We start from the raw sequence: 10417 nt of genomic DNA, 5'->3' as shown, positions 1-10417 counted from the left end.
CGCTCTGTCTGTAGCTTATACTGCTCCCCACACACACACACACACACACACACACACACACACACACACACACACACACACACACACACACACACACACACACACACACACACACACACACACACACACACAACCTCCTACTAACCTCTCCTGCTTGCTGGTGTCTCCGTCACTCTGGGCTGAGCTCTTGGTTTTCTGCTGTTTCAGGACGTTGTGAACACGGACCTTGTAACTATCAAACTCAGCTCCAGTTGACGCAAGCTCAGCCTGTTAATACAACACCAGACATTCAGTCAAATTAAGACTCGGATAACACTGAATATTTACCACAGAAATTTCTGTCCGATTAAGACTAAACTATAAGAGAATTTCTTCTTCAATTGACTATTTAAGAACAATGATTGTGTATAGTATAGCTTTGTTTCTCTAGATAGGCCTAACTCCAGCCAGCAAAGTTAATTAACACAAATTCTTTGCAGGAGGGTTTGTGTGTGTGTGTGTGTAATTAACACTACTGTGTGTGCAAGTCCCTGAGGTAGGAAACCCAGCAGTACTTCCCTTACTGTGGAGCTAGGCCATTCCATTCATCATTAGCCATTAGTCCCAGGGGGGACATCCCTCACACACGTCACCCCTCTATTGGAGTTTGGTTTGAGCCATTTAGCAAGGCTGCACACTCGCACACTACTGATGGGTAATCTATAACAACATTTCAAGCATCGCAGAGCAGTCCAGAGCTAGGCTAGACTATAGCCATGTAGGAGATAGAGAAAGCACCCTTTTTTATTACTGTGATAGAGAGTACGGAGAGAAAGAGAGAGAGAGGGAAAGAGAAAGCACTCTCTTACAGTGGGTTATGGATGGTCCTCAGGGATATTACGTGGTAAAGGTAGAAGGGGGATGTGTGTGTGTGTGCGTGTGTGTGTGTGTGTGTGTGTGTGTGTGTGTGTGTGTGTGCGTGTGTGTGTGCACGTGTGTGTGTGTGTGAGAGAGTGTGTACCTTGGCAGTGTTACACTCCTCCTGAAGTGTAATGATTCTTTGTTGTAAAGAGCTGGTCGTCCTTTGCTGATGCTCCATCACTGATCTCAGCTGCTCCTGAAGTCTATGGCGCTCCGCTGTCAAATCACAGACCTGGATCTACGCACACAAACAAAACATAAGGAAAAGCATATTTTTCCTTAAGTTGTCTTATCTTTAAGTGATAACCAGTGTATCCTTTTCTTTGCCGAAACCATGTCTACAACGCATGGCTTTCCAGCTTACCTTGCAGCCCTCCAGCTGCTGTTGGTGTGCCTCCAGTTCTCCCTTGAGAGACGCCTGGAGCATCATATGAGAGGCGTCCTGCACACACACAAACAGAACATTATACACATACAAACTACACTACACAGGCCTACACGCTATTATGCAATACCATACACAGTCACACAGATACACAGACACAGACACAGACACAGACACAGACACAGACACAGACACAGACACAGACACAGACACATACATACAGCACTCCCTAGGGGACTGACCTGTTTCTTGGCGTCGGCTAGGTCCTTTTTGGTCTTCACCAGCAGCTGTTTCATCTTGGAGCTCTTCTCCTCCCCCTGGTCCAGCTGGGACTTGAGACTCTCTGGAGGAACACACAAAGATACAGAATCTACAGGTTACACAGAGCATTACCAGAGAGATATAGAGATACAGATACAGCCTTTTGATCTGACATAACCTGGTTTAGTAGAATGAATCCTATTGTAAAGAGCATCATTATCATGAGAGGTATTCAGGAGCACGTGGGCCTTTTGATCTAACACAGCTTGATTAGAGGAGTTGAAAGAGTTTAAATTAGAGCTTTAGTTGTAAAGCGTGTCAGTGGGGCAAATGTGTGATTGTCAAATCTCTGAGCTACTGTACTTGTTTTTGGTCTGTAGTTGCTAAAGAGGCCAATAATATACTTAAATTGTGTCGTGTGTGTGTGTGTGTCCTATACCTATTTCTTGGTGGAGTGTGTCCTCTCTCTGAGACTGTGTGTGTATCTGTGCCCTCAGCTCCTCCACACACACGTCTCGCTCTGACAGTTTGGTGTTGAGCTCTCTGACCAGACGCTCATAGTCCGCCATCTCCATATCCATCAGAGAACTCTGCTGGGCTTCCTACAAAGACAAACACACCATAAAAAACACACGAGTTACATTTAATAAATCATGGATTGATTTTGATGGGAGATTTGCACAAATGGAGTCATGTGGGCATATATGTCATGTTAGGATTGGGTCCTTAAACACTGAGCAATTATACCTATATGTCTTTCCTCTCTGCATGGCTCTCCTAATAGAGAGGCAGCCTTCAGTGCCTCCAGGCTAAAAATCTACTTTTATATCATGGTTTATTCTGATTGTTGTTTTTCAGACTAGAGGCAACACATCACACTGCTCATAGCACAGGGTTTGAGTACGGGCTTCCCATTTCTTGATTTGATCGATCCTTAATGGCTAATGAGTTTATAGACCTAACCTTACATTGTTTTCGACATTGACTGAGTTTCTCTGCCTGATAAGGCCAATGGAACTGATGTCAGATTCATTTGCGAGTGAGTTTATTCTGGTGTGTGTGTGTGTGTGTGTGTGTGTGTGTGTGTGGACCTTGCGTAGCTGCTCCAGCTCCTGTGCTGTCTGCTGAGACTGCTGCTTCTGTTTGCGTAGCTGAGTCGTCAACTCCTCTACCTCCTTCATTGCAGACGACAACTCCTGGAGAGGCACACACAGACATATGTTGTCAGATCCACATACAAAATAAATGGTCTTTTTTTGCATCTGAAAAGTTGTAATGGTTTTGTGGTGACATCACACTGAAGAGGCAGAGTACTGTTGCCTCTCTCACAGAGCCCTAGAGCACACAGACAGTACATGACAGTACATGACATTATAGCCTCTGTCTATTCTCTGTCTCTCCCTCTCTGAGTGTTTTCCTGGCCTGCTGAAGGCTATACTTTTATCTTCCGCTCCTTCACTTTCCCCTCTGCCTGCAGGTCTCTGCTCTGTGTTGCTTTGTGTCTGTGCAGCTCCACTGCCTGTCCCTCTGTAAACACAGACTCACACACGAGGCGCGCACGCACACACACACACGTGCACAGAGAGGCACACACACACACACACACACACACACACACACACACACCTTCATTTTCTGCTCCTTCAGTAGTCTCTCTCCCTGTAGGTCTCTGTCCTGGGTGGCTGTGTGTCGGTGGAGCTCCTGTAGCTGTCCCTCCAGTTGTCTCACAGTGTTCCTCAGAGTCTCCATACCAGCCAACATGTCCTCTCTCTCTGACCACAGCTGCTCGTGCTGGAGAGAATACACACAGGAGAGAATAAACTCACTCAAGTGAATCTGACAAACATCAGGCCTATTTGCCATATCAGCCAGGGACACTGAATCAACGTCAAAGATAACGTCACATCATCTTCTCCAGGTAAGAATATCAAATAATAAGATACCCAGTCTGAGACATTGTTTTGATATCACTGACTAGACTCTCAGACTGTATTTCCCCAGAGAACCCTCAGCTCACACAAGCAGAAACATTTCTCTTTCTCAGAAGGCTGAGAATGCTCAAACACCAGATGGAACCCAGCCACTGGTTAATTTACCTACAGTTTGTTATGTCACTGAAAAGACACAATTCATAGAAAATAAGGCATTAGAAAAGACAGTGTGATGGTAGGATACCTCTAATGTTCACCCATTCACAACTGATGGGCAGTTAGCGAGCACATAGGCATTCAACACACCTTGGAAATAACTGCCACTGTTATTGTTTTCACCAAAGGGAGCCATCTTCTAACAACACAAATTGAATGGATGAATTGGTCGTTTCCAGATGCCCAGAAAAAAAAAGTATTCAGTGATTCCAGATTTGAAAGTTGAATTGAACACTCTTGATAAAGGTCACAGACTGAAACATCAACAATAAATAAACTGCATAGGTTAAGTGTGTGTGTGGGAGTATTTAATTTTTAATGATTTGAAAGTGTCAGGTGTGTAGGCAATATAGAGAAGGATGAGCCATGGCCATATTGCTGATGACTACCCAGTCCTTTGCTATTGGCGGTGAAGGAGTAGGGGCTGTGACTAGAGGTAAGTGACTAGTTGAAGGAGCTAGGGGTTGTTATGGGACCAGGCACAATGTTACCCCCCCCCCTCCTGTGTGTGCTGTGTTGTGTTACCTGTGTGACTGCAGTGTTTAGGCGTTTGGTCAGCTCTGCCATCTGCCTCTCCGCTGCCTCCATCTTCTCTTTCTCCTTATCCAGCTGCTCCGTCTGCCTGTCGTAATCCATCTGCAGGTTCTGCCAATCACACCCACTTCATTACACACATTCATTATTAAATACCTCTTCTACAGCTGAGCGCAGGAAAACACTATGGATCAAAGTCACTTGACAGTGTTTCTGTTTTGGTTAGGAACAAAACACACATCAAACATAACTGAGTGATTTGATCTCTAATGGTTTCCATCTCATAAACCAAGATCTATGGCCAATGCTCCACAACAGAAACCGAAAGCTTCATCATGAGCACACTTAGCAACCCTGCATTCTGGAAGACCATGGGTTAGGGGTCAGGTAAGTACCTTGTATCCCTCAGCTCCATGGATGATGTCCTTCATAGAGCTGGTCACTCTCTCGCGCTCCGTCTTCAGTGTCTCCACATCCCCCTTCAGAGTCGCAACCTGGGAAACAATAACAAAAACCCACAATCATCTCATCTCTATTGTCTGCTCTTCACATTGTTCTTACTCTTCATCGGTACAGTCGTATTTGAGATACAACTGACTGTACTTCTGTGGCCGACACACCTTTTTCTGTACTACGGTACCCATCATACCTCTTTCCTGCTGGTGTCCAGTTCCTTCCTGGCTTTCACGGCCACAGCTTTGATCTTGTTCATCCTCTCATCCTTCTCTTTGCTCTCTTTCTCCATGAGGGCTGGGATGGTTCAGGAAACATGGGTCAGTCACAGAAGGAACCAGTGTGATACAAAGATCTCATTGACTGAATCAGAGTCACTAAATCATGTTGGTTCTTTGAATCTGTCATTCTTCAGACAGTTTAAATGGGAAACTAATACATATGAATACATATCAAACAATGATCACAAGCAATTGTACATTAGTGTTCCCTATTGGTGCTCTCCATTAAAAGGGTAGCCTAATTAGATCCATACCAATTTTCTCAGTGAGTTGACTGGCTACATTTTCCTGAGAGGCACCAGAGTTGGCTGCAGACTGCTGGAGGAGAGAGAGAGCGAGAGAGAGAGAGAGAGTCAACCAGCAGAACTAATGAGACCTCAGCAGTTGCTGCCACAAACCGAATTGCTTGAATAAAAACAAGAAAGAAATAACACTTTTAGGTACAGTATGCAGTAGATAAATACATAATAACATTGTTAGATGTCTTGTTCACCGTAATGCAACTGAGACCACCACCCACCTGTAAGGCAGCCATCTCACTCTTTAGCTGTGATACGAGAGAATCCTTCTCTGTCAACTGCTGCTGAAGCTCCATCCTCTTTTTCTCCATGTCCGTTTCCTCCTTGGCTCTCTCCATGTGTTCTTCCTCCATCTCTTTCACTGCCAGTGTCTCTGAGGCCTGGCTGATCTGGGCTAGAAGCTCCTGGTTCTCTCCTCTCATCTTCTCATTGGCCAACCTCATCTCCCCCAGGTCTCTCTGCAGAGCCTCTGTGTCTGAGACCACCTCTTCTAAATTACTCTTCAGCATGGCCCTCTCCTTCTCCAACTCTACTATACAAGATTGAAGCTCCTCCTGCTCCTCCCCTGACCTCCTCTCCCTCTGTGCCTCCTCCAGACTGCTCCTCAGCATGCTCCTCTCCTGCTCCAGCTCCTCCACATGAGCCTGCAGCTCCTGCACCTCCTCTGTGGGGCTGCCGAGGGCCTCGGACTGCTCCTGCAGGGTCCTGATGGTGACCTGGGCCTGCTCCTCTTTGCTCTGCAGAGCAGCCATATCCTCTGCTAAGATCTTCAGCCTAGATTCCTGCTGCTGTTTCTCTGCAGCCCCCTGCTCCAGCATGCCCTCCAGGACAGCCACCTTGGTGAGAGCTGCAGACATCTCCTCTAGGTTCCGCTGTAGATCCTCCTTCTCTCTGGAGAGGCCTGATAGAGTCTGCTCCAGACTGGTAGTCTTCACATGCTCTTGGCTGCTCTCTTCTTTCTGCCTCTCCACCTCCTTCTCTCTCTCCTCTCTCAGCCTCTTCACCTCCATCTCTCTGAGCTCCAGTAGTGACTGTACCCTCTCACTCTCTGTGGTCACAGTGGTCAGCATCTCCTCTAGCTCCTGCACTGCACTCTCCTTCAGCTGCAGCTGAGAGAGTATCTCCCCATTTTGCCTGCCCAGGTCCTCCACAGAGGCCTTTAGCTCAACCGCTAACGTTGTCTTCTCCTCCACAGAGGCCTGGAGCTGCTGCTGTAGCCCCTCCACTGCCTGTGTCTGTCCCAGGGAGTCTTCCAGTCTCTGCTCCAGGCCCTGGACCCTCTCCTGTAGGCTGTCCCTCTCCTCAGACACACCCTTAACCCTCTCCAAGAGCCCATCCTTCTCCTCACTCAGCCCTCTTACCCTCTCCTGGAGCTCCTGAGCAGCACTCGCCCCCTGCTCCTTCATGGCCTCGTACTGTTTGACGAAGTCTCCGGTCCGCTGGCCCAGTTCAGCTTCCAGACCTCTGAGGATGTCTCTAGTGTGTTCATATTCAGTAACAGCCGAGCTTCTCTCCATGGTAAGGGCCTCACACTGAGCCCTCATCTCCTCAAGCTCCAGGATCAGTCTCTGCTGGTCCTCTAGAGTCAACGTCTGTTTGTCTGGGTCAGGCTGGCCATCCCCTTGGTCTTTCTGTGGTCCACTTTCTTGGAGCACTGTGAGGGTGGGAGCCTCCTGCTCGTGCTGGTCAGAGTTAACAGTCAAAGAGTCAGGGGATATGCTTTCTCGGGTCATCTGCAGTTCGTCGATCTTAAACTCCAGCTCCTCCTTCTCCATTTGAAACTCCTCCCTCACCCGTTCTAGCTCCGCCTCCAACTCGATCTTCACATTGCCTAGGAATGTCAGCTCGTCCTGCAGCATGGTATTCTGGGACTGTAGGTCGTCCAGGGCTCCTCTGAATCTCCCCGTCTCCGTGTCGCCATCACTGATATCACTATGGCTGCAGCCAGAGAGCTCCAACATCTTGGCGATCCCAGAACCTCGGCCTGGCTCCTCCTCTTCCTCCTGCACGTCCTGTAGGAAGCTGTCTTTGAGAGCGAGCTGCTCGGTAAGCTCCTCATGGAGCAGGAGCAAACGTTCTCTCTCCACCTCACTGTCCTCCTCCAGGGCTCTTAGTTCCTCTTCGTGTTGCAGGCTCTTCTGGGCTAGCTCTTCTCTCAAGTTCTCTACTTCCTGCTGCGCCTCAGTTAGCACCCTCTGGTGGTCCTCCTGCAGGGCTGCAGTCTTCCTGGAGCTCTGCTCTCTGGCTTCATCCAGCTCCTTCTGCAGACTGAGGAGCTGGGACTCGAGGCTAAACTGAATGGCCTCTACATTCCTGTTTGTGTCCACCTGTTCTCTTTCTTTCTCTCTTTCACTCTCTTTCTCCCTGTCACTCTCTTCTTTCTCCCACAGAAGCCTCTGGAAATGGTCAACTTCCTCCTTATGATTGGCTTTGCATATTTCCATGGCCTCCTCCAAAGCGTCAATCTTTTTCTGGTGCTCTCCCTTTGCTTGGTCTAGCTCTCCTTGAAGTGTCGCCAACTTCTCCAGTGCATCCTAGTCATGTTCAACAGAGAAAAACATACTAGTTGTGAGGTACTAATTAGAAGAATAATTAAATTATATAATTATATAATATAATATATACAATATAATTAAATCACAGCTTTGAACGCCTCTCGGCCAATCACAATGCTTGTTTACATCAACCTGTATAATTAGATATTTTGTTATTTCATATATTCTGAAATAATGCCATACTAAACAGAATGGTGAACAGGGACAAGGTAATTAGAGAGTAAAATGAGAGAGCTACACAGTAGAGCTTGCAATGCATGCTGTGTGATTTCATCATCTTATGTTACGTGTGAGGTAAAGCTAAATGCAAATATCCATCACCAGGTGGAGTATAGAGTTACATAATTTGCATTGTATTATGTTTCATCTTACGTTGGCCTGCTGCTTTGCCTTCTCATTATCCTTGCGCATCAACACCAGACTCTGCTGAGTCTCAGCCTTCTCCAGCAGCACGGCACTCATCCTCTCTGTCAGCTCCTGTTACATAAAGACATCACATGTACCTCATTTACCTTTACCTTACCAGGTAAGCTGACCAGAATACTTTTCATAACAACAACAACATTAGGGTGATTTGCATTGGGGAGGAAAATAAACAAACCGAAATTAGATTCTCCCTTTGCAACTCATCATAACCAACAGACTTTAACTTTAAAAAGCATATGTAAACACATATGTCAGAATCAGGTGTAAACATTTGAGCCATAATACAAACCTGTATTATAGATTCATCTGAACTGCTGTTTGATTGCGTTTTGAGGGTGCCAACCTCCTTCTCCAAATCTAAAACAGGAAATAGATTGTAATTTTTCTCTAAAATGGCAAATCATAAGTAAAACACAACCTAGAATTAAATAGTGACTGACTGTATATACCTGCACATTTTGTCTTCATCTTCTGCATGGCAGCCATCTGCTTTTTGGCAAACTTGATGAGGTCTTCCTTGGACAATGTGTCCAGCTGAAGAGGGAAGAGCAAAACCCATATACCCTGACGTATTAAGCTACAGCTTCTCATGTTCAGTATTATATCAGTTTTCACTCGACACCCCTCACAAATGAAGAGGTAGAGCAAGAAGAATAACAAAACAGCTGATCAATGGATTTTGATTAATAAGAGTAACAACACAACATTACAACATCTGGGAAATACTGTAAGGAGATTGATTACCCTGCCTCCCATCACGCATAAGGGTGGGTAGGGTTATGTTGAGGTTAACCTCATCCCAAGTGTCAGAGAAAGGGGATTATGGTTTAGGGTTAGGGTTAGTGTATACTGCTAGGGTTAGGGTATACTGTATGATCATGAGGCAGAGGCACCTTACCTTTGACTTTGCTGCACCTGCAGGGGGCGAAGCCACAACTTCTGCACCATTGTCCTGCTGCTGCAAAGACAATGTAATGGCAGACACAGAAAATTACTTCTTGTCACGCACAACATACAGGGACACACTGGGTAAAATCAGATTCTGCCATACTAGCATCATTGGCTGGCTAAGTAGTTTCTTGTTGTGAACCCAAGCTCACCTGTAATTCCACAGCAAACAATGCTACAGGTAGCCTATCATACACTTACAAATCGATGACTGGGTAAAGCTTGCTATCAAAAATGATTTAGCTTGCTGTCACACTTCAGCCAGGCAGTCGATTATGCTATGCTAGCAATCTAGCTAGTTTGCTGGCTGTATAGGAGCAACACTTACCTCCATCTTGACCAAGGGATTGTAACTTCCCAATAGTTACTGTAAATAGCAGAAACGTATATGCTACTAAATGTGTATTATTGAAACTCAATTAATCGTATGCCGACGTACGGTTTCCCAACAAAAGCATTTGCACTGTTTTGATATCCACCAAAGATTAACCACAGTGAATTTCCGCATTCGTCAACCGACGTCAGTAAGTAACACGTCACATGTATTGCGCAATTCCACTAAAGTGCACTGTGAGATACATTAGAGAGATTTCTACTACTACATTACATAGAATACTAGTGGTTATTGGCAATCGAATATATACCTGTAATATTGTTATTTATGCTGTACATATTTCCGTGCATAGCAGAAAGCAAACTGCCCCCCCCTACTGCCATGCATCCCACTTTAAAGAAAATAGAGAAGAAAGACCGTAACATTTCCCAAAGCAAATTCGATTTTAAGACTGGGTCATGTTAGGCATGAGTAGCTCTTTTGCTGTATTTAATCAATGCCTTCCACTCTCTGCACCCCTATTCAGCAAGCTTCAGGTGTGAAGTCACTCCAGTTTACACAGAGTGAATATTAACACTGATTGATACAGTGGAAAGGTCACAGTATAGTTGTTCTCTATAGAGAAACGCTGAGAGGACCATTCTTGTTTCAGTGTGTTAGTGAAGTGCATTAACCCTGGCCTCTGTGAGAGAGCTGGTAAATGAGATTCCTGTATAAAGGGAGAGCAGGACTTGTGCAGTGGGCTACAGTAGCCACAGGGCATCAGCATAATGAAAAACGTCAACATGATCATCTTATCCCTGCCAAAACAACTAATATGGGCGACAATTTAAAAAAGTGTTATTATTCATTGCAGAAGAATAGACAGATTTAGACAGATTATCTACAGAATAA

At 45.7% G+C, this 10417-nt stretch overlaps 1 protein-coding gene across 2 annotated transcripts in view; it reads right to left on the bottom strand.

The window, feature by feature from the left end:
• gcc2 (GRIP and coiled-coil domain containing 2) overlaps positions 1-9663 on the bottom strand; it is a 13802-nt gene extending 4139 nt beyond the window's left edge. Inside the window, exons 1-17 of one of the 2 annotated variants that reach the window (XM_083681439.1) lie at positions 9518-9663; positions 9140-9199; positions 8691-8775; positions 8531-8598; positions 8188-8292; positions 5482-7794; positions 5216-5279; positions 4877-4977; positions 4623-4721; positions 4219-4338; positions 3173-3337; positions 2638-2742; positions 1986-2148; positions 1528-1628; positions 1265-1342; positions 1001-1138; positions 146-267 (exon numbers count right to left, since the gene is read on the bottom strand). In XM_083681439.1, coding sequence (XP_083537565.1) covers positions 146-267; positions 1001-1138; positions 1265-1342; positions 1528-1628; positions 1986-2148; positions 2638-2742; positions 3173-3337; positions 4219-4338; positions 4623-4721; positions 4877-4977; positions 5216-5279; positions 5482-7794; positions 8188-8292; positions 8531-8598; positions 8691-8775; positions 9140-9199; positions 9518-9523 — 3893 coding nt within the window. In that variant the 5' untranslated portion in view covers positions 9524-9663. The remainder of the gene's footprint in view (positions 1-145; positions 268-1000; positions 1139-1264; positions 1343-1527; positions 1629-1985; positions 2149-2637; positions 2743-3172; positions 3338-4218; positions 4339-4622; positions 4722-4876; positions 4978-5215; positions 5280-5481; positions 7795-8187; positions 8293-8530; positions 8599-8690; positions 8776-9139; positions 9200-9517) is intronic. The other variant, XM_083681440.1, reaches the window with a different exon arrangement.
• Positions 9664-10417: the final 754 nt, after the last annotated feature.

Source organism: Argentina silus (genome assembly GCF_951799395.1).
Source record: "Argentina silus genome assembly, chromosome: 12".
NCBI classification, from domain to species: domain Eukaryota; kingdom Metazoa; phylum Chordata; class Actinopteri; order Argentiniformes; family Argentinidae; genus Argentina; species Argentina silus.
The sequence above is the reverse complement of the archived record's forward strand: the minus strand, read 5'-3'. Positions and strand labels throughout refer to the sequence as shown.